At 35.7% G+C, this 22,273-nt stretch overlaps 1 protein-coding gene and 1 pseudogene across 1 annotated transcript in view; one reads left to right on the plus strand and one right to left on the minus strand.

The window, feature by feature from the left end:
- Positions 1 to 22,273, plus strand: part of ADGRV1 (adhesion G protein-coupled receptor V1) — a 519,149-nt gene that overhangs the window by 128,069 nt on the left and 368,807 nt on the right. The window contains 12 exon segments of the mRNA XM_032593635.1: positions 3,343 to 3,489; positions 5,302 to 5,557; positions 7,228 to 7,430; positions 8,653 to 8,829; positions 9,924 to 10,106; positions 11,941 to 12,120; positions 15,756 to 15,920; positions 16,473 to 16,590; positions 18,402 to 18,525; positions 19,404 to 19,542; positions 19,717 to 19,902; positions 20,256 to 20,488. Of these exon segments, the coding sequence (XP_032449526.1) occupies positions 3,343 to 3,489; positions 5,302 to 5,557; positions 7,228 to 7,430; positions 8,653 to 8,829; positions 9,924 to 10,106; positions 11,941 to 12,120; positions 15,756 to 15,920; positions 16,473 to 16,590; positions 18,402 to 18,525; positions 19,404 to 19,542; positions 19,717 to 19,902; positions 20,256 to 20,488 (2,111 nt within the window).
- LOC115520339 lies at positions 21,548 to 22,019 on the minus strand (annotated as a pseudogene).

Genomic DNA, 22,273 nt, shown 5'->3' on the forward strand with positions numbered 1-22,273 from the left:
ACTACATTGTGTGTATAGCACAGGCACGGAGAGCCACTATGAGTTCCAGGAATGGTGAGAATCCTCTTGAAATCCAGCTTCCTAGACACCAGGCAAGGGCCAACCTCTGAGCAGCCTTTGAAGGATAGCAGGGAGGCTACTGTGTGAACTTACTCCTGCATAAGCCGCTGATTACCATCACGAAGTTAGCCACTGAGGGAATGGGTTGAAGTGGGAGAGCAACATGACCCGGCTCACATAACCATTTTGGGGGTGCCTGAGTGGTTCAGTGGGTTGAGCCTCCAACTTCAGCTTAGGTCATGATCTCATTGTGTGTTTGGGCCCTGTGTCCTGCTTGGAGCCTGCTTCGGCTTCTATGTCTGTCTGTCTGCCTCCCTCCTGCTCACGCGCTGTCTCTCTCAAAAATAAATAAACATTAAAAATTTTTTTTTTAAATAAAATAAATGAACTACTCTGGCCATAGAATTGACACTAGATTGTAAGTGGGTAAGGACAGAAATTGACAGGAAACTAGTGCAGTAATTTAGCAATAAACCACAGAATTACAGGAAGCAGGAATTTTCCTTTCAGTGAGAGATGTACAACTTATTAAGAGCAGGTTTGAGAGCTGAGATGAGGAGTTTTGGATGTGCTAATGTCCTGAATGAGTCCTTGCAAGCGTTGTAGGATCACCATGTTCCGCATTCTGGCCCATCTCTGCAGATACAGGCAGGTCAGCTTTTCCTGAAGCACTTCTGCCCAGAAGAATTATAATGTGAGCCATATATATAATTTTAGTTTTTTAGCTCCAGAAAAAAAATAGAAATAGGTGAAAATATTTTTAGTATTTTATTTTATTTAGCCTGATATATTAACCAACATAAAATGGCTGATGAAATACTCTATACTCTTTTTTTCATACTTTGTCTTCAAACCTCCAGTGCATTTTGCACTTATAGACCAGTCACGTTACAGGTGCTCAGTAGCCACCTGTGGCCACTGGCCACTGTGTAGGACAGTACAGCTCTAAGGCGTGAATTGTGGTGGAGAAGATTAGAAAGAAAGAAGACTACCTTCCCCACCAGGTGGAAACATGACTTGTTTCCTTACTTTCTTCCAGTTTCTGTTGAAATAACAACTTACCAGAAAGGCCTTCCCTGATTGAAAATTGTTAATTCCCCACCATCATTCTGTACCTTTTTTTTATCCTGCCTTAGTCTTCTTTATGGAATTTGTAGTGGCCTAATTTGTCTATTGTCAAGTTTCTTTTTCTAGAATGCAAGGCTACAAGAACTGAGATACTGTTTTGTTCGCAGCTTTATGCCAGAAAAATGCCTGGTACACAGGAAGTGTTTGGTATGAATCTTTCATAATGCAGGGGAGGGGACAGAACACTCCCATGGCTTTCTCGGGCCGTAGATATTGACAGGGCAGAGCTGGAGACCTTGGAGCAAGAACCAACATGCTCTGCTGTGTGGTCTCATCCTCTTGTCGTTAAGCCTTGCTGCGCATGGAGAGCACATTCTATTCCTTAACTGTTTAAGCATGGTAGATTTCCTCTTTTTTTTTTTTTAATTTTTATTTATTTTTGGGAGAGAGAAAGAGCGTGAGTGGGAAGGGGCAGAGAGAGGGAGACACAGAATCCGAAGCAGGTTCCAGACTCCAAGCTATTAGCATAGAGCGTGACACAGGGCTCGAACCCATGAACCGCAAGATCGTGACCTGAAGTCAGATGCTTAACCGACTGAGGTACCCAGGTGCCCCAGATTTCTCTTTATGAAGCTTACTCCAAAATTATCATAGAAACATCAAAGTACTGTGGTTTAATCTTTCCTAGTAGATAATATCCTGGGTTCTTTCAGTCCATTCACTAGAATTTCTCAGTACAGGCCTCTTGTGTCTGGACAAGCTTGTTGTAAGATAAGATTTAGTTGTCAGAGAGTTTCTTCATAATTTTCTGGCTGTATTAAATCCTTGTTTTACTAACCCTTATTGGTAGAGGGCATGGAGCCTGAGAGGCTTCTCTTTGAAAGGCATTGTATTTTATGTACAAATTATATACATATTTTATTTTATTTTTTAAAAGATTTTATTTTTAAGTAATCTCTACACCCATCATGGGGCTCGAATTTACAACCCTGAGATTTAGTCGCGTATTCTACTGACTGATCCAGCCAGGCACCCCATATGCATATTTTAAAATCAAGATATTTTCTGTAGGAATGTTTGAATGCTTTGAGCAAGATTTTATTACTATGTAACATTTGTAACAATATGTTAAAAATGCAGTGTAAAACACTGCCAAAGGAAAGGCTATCTACTCAAATTAGCCTTCTAAATAGAAGCTTTAAGAAATTCATGGAGGAATTTATTTTCAGATTACTATAGTAAAAAGACAAGAAAAAGAAAACTATTACTGGGAAGATTGTTAAAAATCTTTATACTCCATATTCTTCCTTTATTGCTTATAGATAAACTAGGGGTGTTGTAAGAAGGGATTCTTTTGAATATTGATTTTGAGGAAAAGCTCATTCCGCAGCTGGCAAGAGATGCTGCAAGTGTTGGAGGAGGAGTTCCAGTCACACTAAGGTAGAAATCAGTTTGGGACGAAGGAAAGACACCAAGAAGCTTAGGTGAGAAGAGAGTGTGAGATTCTAATACCAGAGAAGGGGCTATTTCTGGCAGGAAAAATAGTTGTAAAGACTGGGGACTAAGGATGAAACATTATCAGTGGAAACAGCACAGCCTGTAGAGTATATGAATTCAAGGATAATCACATTTCAGAGTGTATGAATTCAAGGATAAAAGACGTTTGTAAGTGAACAGGAAGAATGCCCTGATTCTCACTGGTGTTTCTACATTTGGGTGGGACCTTAAAGTCCACGTAGATCAAAAACTTATTTTACAAGAAGGAAACAAGACCTAGAGGGATTGCCAGAAGTTGCACAGGGGGAGAAGATTTCCTTCATCTCCTGACTCTATGTCCATTCATTTCTACAAACTTTATATACTATGTATAATACTGTCAAAAAGTATATGCTCTCTGGATATGAATATGACATATGTTTGTTGAATAAATTTGAAAATTACAGAAGACAAAGTAAAAAATAATCGTCTAAAAATTAACATTTTAGTTTACTTTAACTTAGCCTTTTACCTATTCACACATGTATGTTTTTGAAATAAAATCATGGCTATCTTATACTGCTGTTTTTTTTAACTATTGTTTTTCACTTATATCACGTTTTTGTGTTACCCAATATTGCTTAGTACTATGAAGTTTGCACATGCATAACAGCACGAAATAAAAGTGTACTTAGGTAATGTCCGTTAATCCCTTGTGACTTCCTGTGTGTTTTTCAGAATTCATTATATAAGCAAGTGGAAGAAATGGAGCAAGATAGCTTAGTAACCTTGAATGTTGAGCGCTTAAAAGGAACATATGGTCGTATAACCACAGCATGGGAAGCTGACGGAAGTATTAGTGATGTATTTCCTACCTCAGGAGTGGTACGTAATTTACAAAATTATAGGAGAGTCACTTCTAAATTATGGTTACTGTTGATGCCTGCCTTATGGATGAAGTGTTTGAGTTTGACCATGTCAGCCCTGTATTCCTACTAATCACTGTAGAGAGGGATACAATTTAAGATTAGTTTTATTGTGATTTTTGTTAGTTTTTTTCTTTAATACCAAAATTATCTATAAAAAAGTCATCCCTTTTTAGGTTCAGTACATCAGTTGGCCAGATTGTGGATGTGTTACACTGTCAGAAAGATAAAACCAATTACACTGGAGGTGGAAATGTTTCAAGATTTGTATAAAATGGAAGCAGTAAATAGGGAATGAATCTATGTAAGATAGTCAGGCGTATGAAAAAGTAGATCAGAATTGCTGAGTGAGAGCTTTAGTGCCTTAAAAATGTTTTGGCAAATTTTATTGCATTGAGTATTTACTTTTATGGAAGTTACCAAAACTATAAGTTGTATCTATCAGGTTATGTGTGTTCTGAATTATATTTCACCAATTAATATTTCTTAACATAAACATGATTAAAATGATTTGTAATTTAAATGTATAATAGTATCTTAAGTGTAGACTATATTTGGAAGAATTAATTATTTTATTCAAGAGCCAATAAACTTTTCCTGTAAAGGGCCAGATAGTAAATATTATGGGCTGTTATGGTCTCTTTCTCAGATTCTCAAATTTGCCTTTGTAGCATAATAGCAATGTTAGATGATATATAATCAAGTGAACTTTGCTGTATGCCAGTAAAACTTAATTTAAAAAATGGATTTCACCAAAGGGTAGTAGTGATCTGACCCCTGATTTTATTAATAAAGCTCTTCAGTTTATATCTTCAAGTGCCTTCTGAGGTGGAGAGATGAGCGTCAACAGAATGGGCCTGGAATGCTAGTTTGAATGGTTGTAGCTTGTAGTCATGTTGCTAGAGAATAGGGTATAAGGTGGGGAGCAATGAGAAATGACATTCAAGGAACAAAGAAAGCCCTATCAGAAAGGATTTCAGATGCCTTTTAGCAAATTTGGATTTGACTCTAGACAGTGCAGATACAACAGGAGGAGAGAGATGCTCTGATTTGTATCTCTTTTTGTCTTTCTCTACCTCTATTTTGGTTCATTGATTGTTCAATCATACATCTATTGTAGCCAAAAGAAATAGCAATCCTGGCAACATTTTTGTAGAGAAAAATGTTTAAACTAGTATGTTACCTTCTTTTATTTGTGTACTTATTAAAAAAAATTTTGTTAAAGTTTATTTATTTTTGAGACAGAGAGAGACAGAGCATGAACGGGGGAGAGTCAGAGAGAGAGGGAGACACAGAATCTGAAGCAGGTTCCAGGCTTTGAGCTGTCAGCACAGAGCCTGATGCAGGGCTTGAACTCACGGACTGTGAGATCATGACCTGAGCCAAAGTCAGAGGCTCAACCGACTGAGCCACCCAGGCACCCCAACCTTCTTTTATTTTTATAGATTTTTCAATATGTTATCTGGGACTTAGACTCCCAGAGAGACTATATACTCTATATTTTAATAGAATGTAGGCTTCAGGATGTGACAATTTGGCTACAGGTTTTATAAGGTTGAGTTTCAGTAATTGTTTACTTTTTTCTTTTTCCTAAAAGTCTTCCACTTTTAATATGAAAAGAATTTGACTGATTTGTAGAATCATATTGTGTTGCTTAAATATCTCTTGTTATTTAAGTTGTGGTTCATATTGAAAGAAAATTTAATCTGATATTCTTACTGCACAGTGATAATTACAAAATAAATAAAATCTTCTTTCTTTAAAATTTTAGATTTCATTTTCTGAAGGGCAGGCACTATCTACAATCACTCTGACTGTTATTGCTGATGATGTACCAGAGTTATCAGAAATTGTGACTGTAACACTCGTTCGTGTTACCACAGAAGGGGTTGAGGACGTATCTAAAGGTGCTACCATTGATCAGAAAAGAAACAGATCTGTGATAACGACTCTGCCTAATGATTCACCTTATGGCTTAGTGGGTTGGCATGCTGAGTTTCTCTTCATTAGAGTAGCAGAGCCTAAAGGTAAGTCTTGTTAAATATTTTTCAGGTTTTAGTAACTTTTATTGGGTAATTTAATTGTAATGTTTACTAGGAATATAAGTCCCTTTGTGTGTGTGTGGGGGGGGGGGGTATTCAGGTGTGCCTGGGGGCTCAGTCAGTTAAGCATCCAACTCTTGATTTTGACTCAGGTCATGATCTCACGGTTTGTGATTTCAAGGCCTGTGTCTGGCTCCAGAGCACTGCTTGGGATTTTCTCTCTCTCTCTCTCTCTCTCTCTCTGTCTCTCTCTCTCCCTCTCCCTCTGCTCCTCCCCTGCTTACTCTCTCTCTCAAACTAAATAAATAAAATTAAAAAAAAAATATATATATGTATACACATACATACATATTTTCAGTTTGACAGATCATATTTAATCTTTTCTACTTTTTATTTGTTTATTAAATTTTATGATCATATAATCACTTAACAATAGTGTTACGAGAAACATTTTTACTCTTTTGAGACATTACTATCGTAATAGAAACGTTAATATTTTGGTAAATCATTGCAGTAAAGGTGACTGGTTTTTATTTTACTTTCCCTTTTTCATCCTTTATTTATTTGTTGTCTTCCCATACTCAGATTTCCTCTACACAGATTTTCAACAGTTATAGGGAACAGTAAGCAACACAGTGAAATGCATATAGTACTCAAGGTATTGTTAAACCCCAAATCAGTAATTAGAATATTTTTTCTGTGAAGTGTAAGTAATCAGTCCCTATTTCCTTTAAGCTTAGTGCTGAAATCTCTGCCCAAATAACTACTTATATAGGTATAAGATATATAGATTTTTTTAGATAAATGCCATTTGACTTATTTGAACAAATATATTTGAACATATATGATATGTATTTATTTAGAATATGCTGTGTGAAGGCTCTAAAATTTTCAGACAGGAACATGGACATCTTTCAAGGACCTTTCATTTAGATAGTTGACTGAAAAAAATGACATATAATTATATATCTGGGCGTTTATATGTCTATATATATGGGAACAGAAGCAGTAGACTTAGAATATGTTCATTTATTCATTCAACAAACATTTTGAAGCACCTAGGAAGTGCCACAAATTGTGCTGTGTGTTCTGGAAACAGAGACACAGTCTTAGGTTGTTAGAAACTCACAGACCAGTGAGGAAGATTGGCAAGCATTTTTTTGGTCCATTTACAGGGCAAATTTAATGTTAAAAATCTAAGAAATGAAATAAAAAATAGGTGCTGTGAAATACTTTGATCCTTGTGGTAAACACCTGACTATAAGAACAAAATTACTGACTATTCGTTTAATGATTAAGTTATTAAATGATGACTTTGGGTGTTTACTTTTTCATTTTTGAAAAATCTTCACATTTGCAATTAGCACCTCTATCAACCTGCACATATTACTTACCCAAGATTTTCAGCAGTTTTTGTTAAGGTACATGATAGTGTGAAACATAGCAGGGTGATTAGAGAACCCAAAGTGAGGGTTTAGAACTGGGATATAATATATGATGATTGCCAGCACAACTTTAGGGACAAGGGGGACAAAGCACAAAATCTTCCTTGGGACCATACATTGGGATAGTGCAGGACATTCCACGTAAGTGCTTGGAATGGTGTCGACCACAAATAGGAAAGGTTATTTACTTGAGGTATGTGTATCTCACAGAGAACATCACCGTTCTTCAGTTACCCATTGTTCGAGATAAAGGACTGTTTGGAGACATTGCCATTCATTTGATAGCTAAACCCAATTTCTTACTGCACATCGATAATCAAGCTACTGAGAATGAAGACTTTGTGGTACAAGAAACAATAATAATGATGAAAGAAAACATGAAAGAAACTTACATCAAAGTTGCCATTTTGCCGGTGAGTTTAGGGTGCAATAAATAGGATGTAAAATAAAAGAATATGCTCTTAAAGATAAAATTGTGATGCTCTGAAAGATAAAAATCTTTGAAAAGGTTGCTTTTACATGTAAAATTGTGAGTATTCTAATTTTTCCACCCACCCTAACATTTAATAACAGATGACTACTTTTTATAACTGGTAAAAATAATATATTTATTAATGATTTGTGTTTATTTTTGAACTGGAATATTGTTTGAATGACCGTTGAAGCATGGAATTTACACTTGATTATGTGTTTCATCGCATTCACTGTTTTGCTGGTTAGTTAGTTGTTTTGAACTAATGAGTGAATGAATAGAGTGCCTGAATTAATGTGGTTATTTTTATTGTTGGTTTGATAGTACAGTATTTTCATGTCATGATATTATTCAAATCAAGAGTATTCTTTAGATGATTTAGATCTGGTTTTAGTGCTTTCTCATGTATATAAGAATAAGTGTATATATCTGTAATGATTCACAAGAAACTAAGAGTAGTTATTAGTGTTATCTGTAATATATATTATCTAATATTGTGTGTGTTATAATCTTATATATTACAATGTTAATAAATATATATTATTAAATAAATATAATGTTGCATAGTAATATTAGTGTTACTAATTGCAGTATTAGTGGTATTAAATAATAGTGGCCTCTAGAAAGGACATTCTGGGAAAGATGTAAGGGACGAGGCAGAACGGAAGTTTCCTTTCCTGTTCAGTGTCCATTATTTCTATCTTTGGAAATTTTTTATCACCTATTCCAAAATAAGGTAACAGTTTTTAAAAAGTTAATTAGAATATAGGATAATATCTAGAGTTGCAAGTCTAGAGCTTTTACTTTTAAGATGTATGTAGCATTTACCATTTCTCCTGTATTTGGTGGGGTATTATGTGCATAAAACATATTTGATAGAATATGATCAAAATTGTGTGGTGGATTTAAAAAAAATTGCTAATGAGTATTAGGCTTCAGTTAAAACTTCACTGATAAGCTTGAATATTCCCTAAGATTCTGAAATTTGTCAGTGGGAATGTGTTAAAATATAAAAGGGAATCTTTTTTATTTGTGAAAAAGGTGCCCATTCCTGTGGTCAGTCATTTATTCTTTACTGAAAAATAATCAGGTTTCCAAGACAAATTCAGTATATTTTTAAAAATGGAACACCATGTCTCTCCTGTTTGCCCCACCCCCCTCAGGATAATGCTCCTGAGTTGGAAGAAGGATTTATTGTCAACATCACTGAGGTGTACCTGGTGAATTCTGACTTCTCTGCAGGACAGCCAAGTGTGCGGAGACCTGGGATGGAAATAGTTGAGATAATGATTGAAGAAAATGATGATCCCAGAGGAATTTTTAAGTTTCATGTTACCACAGTGAGATAAACTTCAATGTATTTATAGTAATACAGACACTTCTACCTGCTGATTTGCTCAATGTTCTATATTTTCTGCAGAGTAATTGGCTTTGCTTATAGATATTTATAAATATCTGCCTTAATGGGCCCCTGGGTGGCTCATTCAGTTAAGCGTCCGACTTCAGCTCAGGTCATGATCTCACATCTTGTGAGTTCGAGCCCCACATCAGGCCCTGTGCTGCCAGCTCGGAGCCTGGAGCCCACTTGAGATACTGTGTCTCCCTCTCTCTCTCTGCCCCTCCCCCACTCATGCTCTGTCTCTCTCTCCCTCAAAATTAAATAAACATTAAAAAAAAGCCTTTAAAAAATAAGTATGTGCCTTAAAATTTGTCTTATAGACTAATTTTTTTTTTTTTTTTTTTTTAATTTTTTTTTTCAACGTTTATTTATTTTTGGGACAGAGAGAGACAGAGCATGAATGGGGGAGGGGCAGAGAGAGAGGGAGACACAGAACCGGAAACAGGCTCCAGGCTCCGAGCCATCAGCCCAGAGCCTGACGCGGGGCTCGAACTCACGGACCGCGAGATCGTGACCTGGCTGAAGTCGGACGCTTAACCGACTGCGCCACCCAGGTGCCCCCCTATAGACTAATTCTTAATTCTCCTTGTACTAGACCAAGAGGTTAAGCAAGTATATTTTCAAATTTAAATTTGAAAAGAATTTTGAAAACACCTATTATGCATATTTATATCCGACTATTGATTTCTACTTTGAAGTGTGAAATATAAGAAATGTAAGAAGAAATAATAAATTTAGAAAATGATGATAGGGTGCCTGAGTGACTCAGTTGGCTGAGTGTCCTGTCTGACTCTTGATTTCAACTCAAATCATGATCTCATGGTTTATTCGAGCCCCACATCGGGCTCTGTGCCGATAGCAGGGAGCCTGCTACGATTCTCTTCCTCCCTCTCTGTCTGTCCCTCCTCTCTCTGTCTCTCTCTCTCTCTCTCTCCCCCCCCAAATAAATAAATAAGTTTTAAAAAAAAGGAAAGTGATGATGACATATAAGATGTTAATCTTCTCTTGTATTTTAACTATATTCTTTATTTAAAGGATTTTGGTGGAGTTATTACTGCCTATGAGGTGCCTCCACCACTGAATATTATTCAAATTCCTGTAGTCCGGATGGCTGGAAGCTTTGGGGCAGTAAATGTTTATTGGAAAGCAACACTGGATAGTGCTGGCCTGGAAGACTTTAAGCCATCTCATGGGATTCTTGAATTTGCAGATAAACAAGTATGCTAATTACAAATGTATTAGCAATTTTTCGTTGTACTTCAAACATCTTATAGATACCCACCAAATGGGTGCATTAGTGACTGCTAAATGTATTATACTTTTTGTTTGTATATCAAGCCAAACAGAACTCTTATTAATTAATATGTTATAATTTATTGGTGGACATAGGAAGAGAATATAAAGAAACAAAAATCTCACCCTTTTCTGAACTTTCCTACCTCATTTAATTTTAAGGAGAAGTTAAAGGAGGATAATGAATGGCTTAGAAGTGCCTAAGAATGTAAGAATGTATAAAAAATTGCCTCATGAACTTTGTTATTCCTATAAATTTTAGGTTCTTTTATTCTATTGATTTCTTAATGCTTATCAATACAGATAACTTACTTATTTAGGATTTGCACGAAAGTGTGCACATTTTATTACTTAATATCCAGAACTTTTTGTTACAACTAAAAACAAGACTTTTTAAAATGATAGAGAAGAGACAAAATAATCAAATCTGAAAAAATTGAAAAACAGTATTCTAGATTTGGGCCAAAGTATTCTCTAAGAGTTATAAGTTTTGGAAACTGGACATTTTGTAATATGATGTATGAAGCCTGATTTTGCTGAGACAGATTTGTACAGTATGCATCAGCCTATTAGTTGCTGCTGAAAAATAAGCATACAGGTTAGACATCCCTATACATAATGGTCTATTAATATTTGAAATCATGAGTTTTTAACAAATTTAGAACTTCAAACATTTCCTACTAAAAGGAGGGAAAAGAGAGATCTTTACACTAACAGTAGAAACAAATACATATATTTTTCATCAAAGTAGCATTCTGCCTTATATTACTAGCACTTTATTTTGTGCATGAGGTTGAAGTCCTGTTATTTAACAGTACCTTAAGATCATTGTCATTCTTAAAGTTAACATCTTCTAAGCAAGTATTCTGTATTTTACAGTATAGAGTTGAGGTGCCTACATTTTAATAAGCTTCCATTTTAATATTTGATTTTGTTCAGGTTTCCACTTCTCAGTATGAATCCAGATTTCCCACTTTTCTCTTTTATTAAAGGTATTAGGTAGATTTATGTAGAAAAACTTCATTTTCCGGTAAACGTCTGTGTCAAAATACTGGAATTTCCCTCCGAGATACAGAAAACATTTTAAATGTAGAGATACGGCTAGAATATTTTTATGACCAGTAGTGAAATCACAAGCTGGGCTAAGTTTTACTTATTTATAAGTTATAAAAATGTTTAACATAGACCCAGACAAATGTACGAAATCCTGATCACCAACATTTGAGAACAGAAGAATTGGGTTTTCTTCCTGCCTTTCTTTAACATTTTAAGAGTGACATTTGAAGCCAAAGGGATTTATTCTAACTGCTGAAGACAATGGTAATTTCTATGTTACCATTGTATGTCATGTGATATTAATGCTAAGTATACTAATGTTTATATTTGCGAAATGGTTATTAGAGCCTATATGGCATTTTAAATACTTTTGTTCAAGAATCAGGCTTCATTAGTTTTTGTATACATAAATATCACTATATTTTATTACATATGTAATTCCCTTATCTTGAAAATAATAGAGTGTAAATTTCTGATTTGAAATACTAAATAGTATGTATAATTTTAAAATAGTATTATGAACATAACAGGCCAAAAAATACTATATTTTTGTACTATATTTCTGTCAACTAAAAGTTTAAATATATGTGATCAAAAATTGCTATTATATTATATCCTCCTTGCCTCTTACCCTCCTTCCTTCCCTTGTTCCCTCCCTTCTTTCTCTCCCTCCTTTTCCTTCTTTCTCCCTTTTCTTTTGTAGGTTACTGCAATGATAGAAATTACCATAATTGATGATGCTGAACTTGAAGTCATGGAGACGTTCACTATTTCCTTAATCAGGGTGGCTGGAGGTGGCAGACTTGGCGATGACGTTGTGGTAACTGTTGTTATTCCGCAAAATGACTCCCCATTTGGAGTATTTGGATTTGAAGAAAAGACTGTAAGTTAAATACCAGGGGGAGGGTGCCTTCCCCTAAGCTAATTATTTTTGTAGATTTAAAAGAAAGATATCTTTCATTTTTTAAAAAACTTTTACCTCTCACTCATGATTTTCTGCTCAAGAGTCCTTGAAGTTGGCTGTTGAATTAAGGGTCAGTCCTCTAATCTGTGTTTGACAGTAACGAGTCATCTAAGATCAGACAATTACAAAGGGGGAAAAAAATCTTACTTATTGGGTATCGTAGACCAAGAGTTAGTTATTGTCCATACGTTTTGTTCTCAGCCTGTCTTGCTACCAGACCACCATCCTGGTCACAAGGCAAGATTTTATCGTGGATCTAAGTGTTACATCCTAGGATACATTTAGTTGGGGAGGGATTTACTTTACCTTCCCTTTTGGTACTCAGTCTCATATTGAACAAAACACAGAGGGATTTACTTTACCTTCCCTTCTGGTACTCAGTCTCATATTGAACAAACACCACAGTCAACCCAGCTGAAATGTTTCTTTGTATTTATTCTTTCCTCCCTCTTACTTCTCTTTGGTTGTCTACTTTCAGGACCTGGAAGAGGGAAGCCAGTTACTATTATCAGTTTAATTGCTAAGGGAGAAAAAAACTTAACCATTTATAAAGCCAGATTTGGTGACCAATGCTAAATTATCTCTACATCTTAAATATTAAAAAATTGTTAAAACTGTATCACAATTAGTACATGATTTTATATCACCATTTTTAAGGCTGTCTTTCAAAGGAAATTCCAAGATGAAATAATCATATATTTAGATAATTCTGATATACACAAGTTTTCTTGGTCTATAGGTCACCTTTCCCTTTATTTGACCACTTATAGATAATTAGTAATTCATAATAGATCATTTTAAATAATAAACAGATTGCTCCCAATGCTCATTGTCTTTACTATTTTGTGGATGAAAGGCTAGACTTATAACTTGCCCATTAAGGCTGGGCTTCCCAGATGCTCCAAACTTTAAATATATCCTAATAATTACCTAATGATTACATCATTGAAGTTTGTTTTTTTTTAACGTTTATTTATTTTTGAGACCAAGAGAGACAGAGCATGAACGGGGGAGGGTCAGAGAGAGGGAGACACAGAATATGAAACAGGCTCCAAGCTCTGAGCTGCCAGCACAGGGCCTGACGCAGGGCTCGAACTCACAGACTGTGAGATCATGACCTGAGCCGCAGTCGGACGCTTAACCAACTAAGCCACCCAGGCGCCCCCATCATTGAAGTTTTAATTTCATAAGAGAGTGGGAACCATGAGAGGGACAGGACACACACACTTCTGCTATAGCCTTATGAGTCTCTCTTTCTTGGGAAATGAATAAGCAGAATTAAGTGTTTGTAAGGAGTGGTAGAGTCACAAGAGTGGCTGTGAATGTTTCCTGAGCAAAATGAAAAATCTGGAAAACATAAAACTATTAGTATAAAGAAGAGAGTAAAAAGCATCCATAATGTTATTAACCTAAGATACGGACATTATTAATATTTTTTTATTTCCATCTATGCTTTTTTTCTTTGCATATGTGAAAAGAAATATTTTAATTGATATAAATATAATTCAGTTTTTATAAAATGTCAGTTAACTTCTGAGTTTGGATAAAAGGTTCAGGGTTTCATTCAAATCTTTAGTGGTAAAACCTTAACATAAATGTTGCTTTTAACTTTGTCATGCTTTTGGACTCCTAGGCATTAGACGGTATGTGTATAAGTTTCTCTCACTGTTAGGGAAAATGAAGACTTATATGACTATTCATAAATAACTTTCATTTATTTTATCTTAACTACTGTTGTAAACTTTAGTGCACCCTTGGCCTGAGAACTCATATCTTACTGTAGTAACCTCAAGTTTCCAATTTGTCTTGCAATCTAAAAGTGAGAGTGAGGTCACCCAATTCCTACTGTGTTATTTCTCATAAGCCTTGCTGTGAGGAACAAATGAGTTGATATATGTAAAGCACTTACAACTGGGTCTTACACTTAGTAGGTGTCAATTGCTATTTTTATAATTAGTAGTATCAGCAGCAGCTTGTTTTTCAGCCCTTTGTGGTTACTTTTTTATATTGTGTTTCTTACTGCCAAAGGCTCTTGATAACACAAATTTTTTTGTTTTAACATATATCTAAGATACACAGTATTGTGCATATAGTGAACATTTTGTTAGCATTATTTGATGACAGATTAGATTTCGAAGTCAACAATATTGAGGAAAGTTTATTAATATAAATCTGTCAGAACAAATAAGCTGCTCACGAGGGCAATATGGTAAGTATACCAAAGCACTGGCAATAGCGCAGGCTCAAGAAATCTCCTTGTGAAACCGAAGCTACAATGTTATTATCTATGGAAAGAAAAAGGACTTATATATGAATGATAAGTTTATAATGGGTATCTTCTTTCTTACTTTGCTTCTTATTTAATATTTATGTTATCTGAGGGGTGGCATGAATAGCACTGGCTATGGAGTCAGAACATCTGAACCAGAAGAGAAGGCTTCTCTTTTCCATATATGTGCATATATCCAACCCCCAGATTTCTTAGAGCTTCTGTGAAGCTTAAATAAGATAATGTATATGCCGGAATTGACATATACTAGAAGCTCAATAAATATTAGTTAGCTCTAAAGCTCTGCTCTTGGAACCATTACCAAATCTCATGAAAAAAAAAAAAAAAGCAAAACAAATTTGTGTTGGGCACTTAGGTATCTGTCTTGAAAATGGAAAGCATTGTTTTATATTATTGTATTTACATAACAGGTGGATATTATAGGCTTAGTTTGGACTTTGCTTCCCCAGTCAGTATACGCAATTCAGTTGAACCAGCTCTCTTAATAAGGAACTTGTGTAGAAAATAAATAGTACAGGTAAATTAATGTATTGAATTTCCTTCTCTATTTCTGTCAGGTTAATAAAAACCTCTTTTAAATTTGGACTTACTCCTGAAGCCAAGACTACACTGTATGTTAAGTAACTTGAAAATAAATTTAAAAAAACCAAAATAAATAAATTTGGACTTCCTAAAATTGGCAAACTGCAGATAATTAGGAGGACACTTGCAGTCTGTATTATCTGGGGAGCCTGACTCCATTAACAACCCCTAAATCTTACTTCCTTAAGATAATAAGAGTTTATTTTTTTCTTCCTTCAGAAGCCCTACATCCATGGTCCTCGTGGGGTCTTAGGGACACCTCTTGTCCAACTGGCGTCTCAGGCACCCACTTCTTTCCTTCTTGACTCTGTCCTGGTTCCTGGGAGTCCTCACTAGTCACCCAGCACATGGAGAAAAAAGGAATGTGGAATGTTTTGTGGGAAGTTGATGCAGACTGTTAGGAACGTACTTCACTTCCCACGTGTTACTGTTGGCCAGAATTTAGTCACATGCTCTACCTAATTGCTAGGAGATGAGGAAAGGCTAGGAGATGCCAAGTAGCAGAGTATCTAGGACAAAAAGGAAATGGGGTTTGGTGAAGTGTTTTTTTTTTTCTGCCACATGATTGTAACATGCCATGAACAGAGTTCTGAATTGAAAAGTTTCAGTCTTTGCAAATAGAAATAAGATTATTTTTCCTGCTCCTTTCTTTTTTCACCTTACTGGATTTTCTTTCTTTTAGGTAATGGTTGATGAATCTCTTTTGTCTGATGACCCTGATTCATATGTGACATTGACAGTTGTCCGGTCCCTGGGAGGAAAAGGAGCTGTTCGACTTCAGTGGACCATAGATGAGACAGCTAAAAATGATCTCAGGCCTTTGAATGGGACGCTTCTTTTTGATGAGGTATCGTCAGCATCAGGACTCCTGTAGTTTTTCTCAAACTTGTGTTTGTTTTTTTCCCATAGTACTGCTTATGAATTCGTATGATAGTATATTACTATGTGTGGAATTTATTTGAAATCATAGGCACTTTGGAGGAAAATCACACACATACCTGATGTCTAAAATCTAACTTAATTTCAGACACTGCCTCCATCCCTCAACGTTTCCTCTCCTGACTGAGGGTAAAACCCATCAACCAAGCTGGACATCTGGGAGTTATCCCCATTTCCACCCATTCTGTAACTCTTATTTGATCCCAAGTCTCGTCAATGTTTAGACAGTTTAGAGGTTATGTTAATTTTCCCCCTTCTTTCCAATTAAAAATTTACATGGGATTTTTGGTCAGAGCTAATTTTTATATAGTAATTTTTCTAGAAGCAACTCATAATTCTAAGGTACAAAAAGACACTTGAAAAAATACTTATGGGCATAAACATTATTCTGCTAATGAGAACACTCAAAATTTGGCTTTTATCAATCCAGAAAATTTATTATTCTTCTCATTTGATGTAGACAGAGTCTGAAAAGACCATTGTGTTGCACACGCTTCATGATACTGTGTTGGAGGAGGATAGGCGTTTTACCATTCAGTTGATACCAACTGATGAAGTAGAAATATCTCCAGTGAAAGGTAAGAGAAATTCACATGTTTGGAAATTAGAAAGTAGATACTCAGGAAAATATAACCAAATAATGAGTAGTTACAAAGTTAGGTTTTATAATTACTAAAATGCTTGCTGAAACATAAGCTAACCCACTTGCATGACAGCCAAAGAGTTTTTAAAAGTGAAATTCTAATACCTGATTGGTATTGGAATTGGTAAAGTTATATATCAAAGATTTTACAGTACTTAGCTCTGTGATTTTTTAAAAGATGTTTGTTGTTGTGATGTTTGTAAAGTAAAATATGGAAGCTTCCTAAAACGTCCATGAATAGGAGACTGGTTAAGTATGACAGAGTACCATATAAGTATTCAAAAGGATATAGCTGAAAAAGCTTTAATTACATTAAACATTAAAAACACTTAGTTACGTGGATAATTGCTGTGTTATAGCAGGCTTCATAACATGTTCAGAGTTATCCCAGTTTTTCACGTGCATGTTATAAGTGTGTTTGGAATTACTTACTTGAAATGTTGATAGTGTGATTTGATTACCTATATTTTCTACACATTTATAATTGTCACATATGGCTTTTATAATAAAATATTATTTTAAAACTTAGCATATTATGTCTGTTTCAGGCTAGCTATGTCTATTTTCATCTGAAAGTGATTACTTCAATATTTTGACATTTCAGAAATAGACATCGTAATTCTCATTTGTCTATGGTCCTTATGAAAATTTGTTTCCTATCTGAAGAGAAAGGGTTAATGGTCCTAAAATGGTTGCATTGTGGTACAGACAATAATAACCATAAAAAATGGCCCAGCAACTTTGATATGAAAACTTAGTGACATACGTGCCCTTTTTTAACATCTGTAGCTCCATCCTATGGAGTTGGTCTGTGGCCGAAAAAGCAGAATTCCAGGCCAAAGAGATTCTCAAAATTGTAGAGAATATCACTGTATGTACTTAAGGTAGTTCTTTTCTCATTTTTCTCTAGAGTACTTTCCAACAAACCTCTGAGGGAATCATATGATTACACCATATTCTTCCATACGTTAGCTCAGTTGTCTACGTCACATTAGATGTCAGACTGATGTCATATAGACTAACTAGACATAAGACTAAGAATATACCTATGGTTCAGGATGAATAATTTATTAATATAAAAAATATATTTCGAATTGTGGCATACTTGGACATGACGGACCACTCTTAGTTTTATTAATCCATTGCCAAAGAAAGTGAGAGTATAGTTACTCAGTCCTTTGTTTCATAAAACCCTAATATTAGCTTCTGGAAACACTTTCCTTCAAGTTAGTGCTAAATTATAATATGAATACTCATATTACTTCTTATAATTTTTCTTTCTATTATTTAACTCGCTTTTTATAAATGCTTGTAAGCAAATAGCAGAGTCAGAAAATTAAAACTAAAAAACTACCCCAAGAATTCTTACTTTTGCCACATAGCCAGTTTTAGTGAACTGCAAAATGGTCATTGCAGAAGTAAATTAATGCAAATGGTGGAAGAGTACTCTCTTATTATGAGAGTGATAGTGGAATTATTGCCCACTTTCTCCTGCACCCTTTCATTAAAATATGATTTGGGGCAAGTTTTTTTGCCTCACTGTCTTGAGTGCCTCAATGCGCTTAAATAATTTCATTGGGAAAATGAGGATAAATGAGGATAATGTTAGCACCTAGTTCATATGATTTCCATGACCATTGACTCACAGGATTAGTATATATGTGAAGTGCTGAGAATTTTGCCAGGCATATAATAAGTGAATACATATGTTTGTTTCATTCATGTTATGTATCATCTTCAACTCAGGTAGTGCATCAATAATCATTCGGGGAGATAAGGGAACATCAGGAGAAGTTGGGATTGCTCCATCATCTAAGCATGTCCTCATTGGGGAACCCTCAGGAAAATACAATGGTACTGCTATCATCAGGTATGGGCTTCATGCTTTTTCTTTGCTTAGGTGGAGGTTTTGAACTTTTATTTAAAATCCTTAGCATTTTTATGTAAGTGCATTGTTTTCATCACATACATATTCTTCAGGCATCATCATTTTATATTTTAGTAACATCCTATGGAAAGTAGAAAAAAGTTTTGCTAAAAATTAAAGACCTATCCTGACCTATCTTGAAGTTAGATGATGAAGAACATTTAGGAAAAGTTTCTTCAACAGATATGTATTGATCATACGGTTGCATATTCATGAATCTTGACATCTAATGATCATGACTGCTACTTGGGTGATTTGCACAACCTACGACAAGGAAAGCACCTTCACTTAACATCAGGAGATCTGATGCTTTCACCCTGTTCTGTCACTCACCGTGTCAAATAAGAGAGTTACTTCCTGTCTGTAAGCTCGTGTCTTAGCTACAAAATCATTCCTTTGAAAATCCTCTGGATCAAACATTTTATGATTCTAAGTGTTCTAAAATTAGGCCCTATATATAATTAGGGCCTATTAAAGTAGTATGATCATAGGCAGTTTTCTTTATTACAAATTTTCTCATGAAGAGAGGGACAGCTATCAATGAAAAAACCCAATTTGGGTTAATACTTTATCTTTTTCGTAGTTTTCCTCTAGTGTTCTTTGTATCAAGTGCTGTTTTTTAAGAGAACTGTGGTAAACTATTCATATTTTGCCCCTTGTGTATTACATGAAAAGTCTATAAATATTTTCTTTTAAATCCCTTTAAAAGAATACAGGTTTTGTCTGTATTGTTGTTGAAAGACACAGAAAATATTTAGGAAATATATTTAGGAAAAATTATTTCAACAAAATCGTACTGATTATACCTTTGTATATTATAGCCTCATTCGTGGTTCAGCGATTTGGGGGGAGGTCACTGTGTACTGGAGGATATTCCCTCCTTCTGTGGGAGAATTTGCTGAAATATCAGGGAAACTGACATTGCGAGATGGACAGTCTGCAGCAGTTGTAATAATACAGGTATCAATCAATATTACTCGTTTCTATTATTCCCTTTGTTCTGTGTGTGTTGGGGGGGTGGGGTGGTTGGGGGTTGTTGATATCCCTGAGTTTGTTGTTGTTGTTTACATGATAGGCATTTTTCTTCAAATGTTATAGATCCTACTGATAACGTCTCTTTCTATCCTTCTTTAGGCTTTGAATGATGACATTCCTGAGGAGAAGAGTTTCTATGAGTTTCAGCTCACTGGGGTCAGTGAGGGGGGGATACTAAGTGAATCCCGCAGCACTGCTGGTATCACAGTGGTGGCCAGTGACTTTCCCTATGGCCGATTCTCCTTTTCACATGAGCAACTTCGAGTGTCAGAGGAAGCCAAAAGGGTAGAGTGTAAAATGCTTAAAATCTTAAATACCATTTTAATTTCTATTTTTTTGTGAGTGAGTGATTTTTTTTGGCAAGCTTGATTAAGCTTTAATTTAAATATTAAGAGTTAATGTAGCAAGTTATAGTGTGAGTGATCTTGACAAAGTATTTCCTTGTTCATTTTCCATAGTTTTCACAAACTAATTTGCTAATATCATTATTTTAACATATAATTTATAAACTTTTATATATTTATTTACAATCTTAACATAACCCTGATAAACATAGAAAATTAGTTAGAAATGATAAAAATTAAGTATTGTCTGGTAGATAAAACATCCAAATTAAATAAAAACTGCTTCTTGCATAGGTGAACATCACAGTCATCCGTTCAGGTGGATCATTGGGTCCTGTGAGACTCTGGTATGAGACCGTGAGTGGGACAGCAGAGGCAGGCTTGGATTTTATCCCTGCGGTGGGGGAGCTGCTCTTTGAAGCAGAGGAGATGGCAAAAAGTGTGCCGATTGAAATACTTGATGATGGTCTTCCAGAAGGCCCAGAGGAATTTTCTCTAGTAATTACAAAGGTGGAACTCCTGGGAAGGTAAAGAAAATTGGGAAAAAGCAAACAAAAAAAGAGAGAGGGAGAAGAATATTTGTTGTGGGGATTAATACTGAACTTGTTCTTTTTCAGATTTATGTGACAGTGGGACAGGACATAGAAGGGAAATTATGATAAAGGATGTTAATTATACAGTGTTCTAAAGTATTATTTTTCTCCTGAAGTTGAAAGTATGTTGTTTTTCTTGTGAGAATTCACTCTGGGTAGTCAGGGAATTGAACATGGCATGGGCTTGTAATAATTTGGTAACCTCTATCTCTACACCTGTGAAAGGACTGAGTGAGAGATTTCTTTCCTTGGTATCTCTGAAGGCCGTGTTATCTTCTGTGGGGGAAGGAGGTGGTTGCTTGCCCATCAGCAGTTTCTAACTGGGGAAAAATTTGAGTCAAAGATAGTTGTTAGCTGTGCACCAGGATTTTATTGAAGATTAAGAATTAACCATACTGAGCCTGTCTCACTCCCTGATTTGGTGGGAGCAGACTTGATGAACAAGGACAGAAACTCCTTATGCATGCTGTAGTAGCCCAGGGAGTACGTCTGCTCTGACAGACTACACAAAACCTGCAACTAGAATAATGTTTGCATTTATGTAAGTTTTTTAAATGTTTATTTATTTATCTTGAGAGAGAGAGATTGAATCCCAAGCAGGCTCTGCACTGTCAGCACAGCCCGGCGTGGGGCTTGAACTCACAAACCCTGAGATCATGACCTGAGCTGAAATCAAGTCAGATGCTCAATGGACTGAGCCTCCCAGGCGCCCCTACATTTATGAGTCTCAAAGGAATTTTTCTTGTGCATGAATATGTTTTTGCATCTGTTATATACATGCCATGCTTTAAAAGCTGTTTCCAGCTAAAATCTTTCACTGTGTGACTTAGGTAGAGTGTATATCATTCCACTTGGAAAAAAATACTGTGGATATGTGTACACTTCAAGCCTTAAATTTCCCAGAAATGATTCTGTGTCTGGCAATGGTAATTAATTTTTTTTTACTGGAAAAATAACTTTATTTTCTTCAGGGGTGTGGACAGATATCTAATATCAGAACTCAAGGAATTGCTTCCTGGTGCTAGCAGACTTCATGACTTTGAACCTGTTGAGTGCAAGTCTGGCTCAGGAGCTGGCATGCACCCACTGTGACAATGTCACTGATCTGGACATCCCTGAAGTATGGGGAGAGGTGCACAGACGAGTTCTTAAAGCATTTCTCACAGTAGTTCTACTCTTGAATGTAGTGGAGGGAGGCTCAGTGGATGACAGTGGTCCTCTGCTTCTTCATCTTGGTCACCACACCAGACAGAATCTGCCCTTGGATGGAGACATTACCAGGAAAGGGGCATTTTTGTCAAATGGGTGCCTTCAATGGCCTCCTTGGGCATCTTGAAGCCCAGACCAATGTTTTTGCAGTATCACAGGAGCGTCTCCTTGCCAGTTTATCCAAGCAGGACCCTCTTCTTACTTTGAAAGTGGTTACATGCTTTTGGTAGGCATCCTTAGTCTGAATGTCCACCATCTTCCTGGCCATCTGAAAAAAGGAAAACCGACAATGGGAATGAATTTTAGCTTACATTAAATGTGTTAAAATTTGAGCTGCTCGCTGTTTTCATTAAGTAAGTGAAATTTAGTCAAATTAACTCATTAAGTGTGGAGATAACATCTGTGTTATTGGCTAATAACTATGACTTGGCCTTAAAAAGCAATTCCTGCTTAAGTTTAATTCTGAGAAAACCAAGTTTTTCCTTCTAGGTGAATTTCTAGGTTTCCTTT

This window comes from Lynx canadensis, chromosome A1, assembly GCF_007474595.2.
Source record: "Lynx canadensis isolate LIC74 chromosome A1, mLynCan4.pri.v2, whole genome shotgun sequence".
In the NCBI taxonomy this organism is placed as follows: domain Eukaryota; kingdom Metazoa; phylum Chordata; class Mammalia; order Carnivora; family Felidae; genus Lynx; species Lynx canadensis.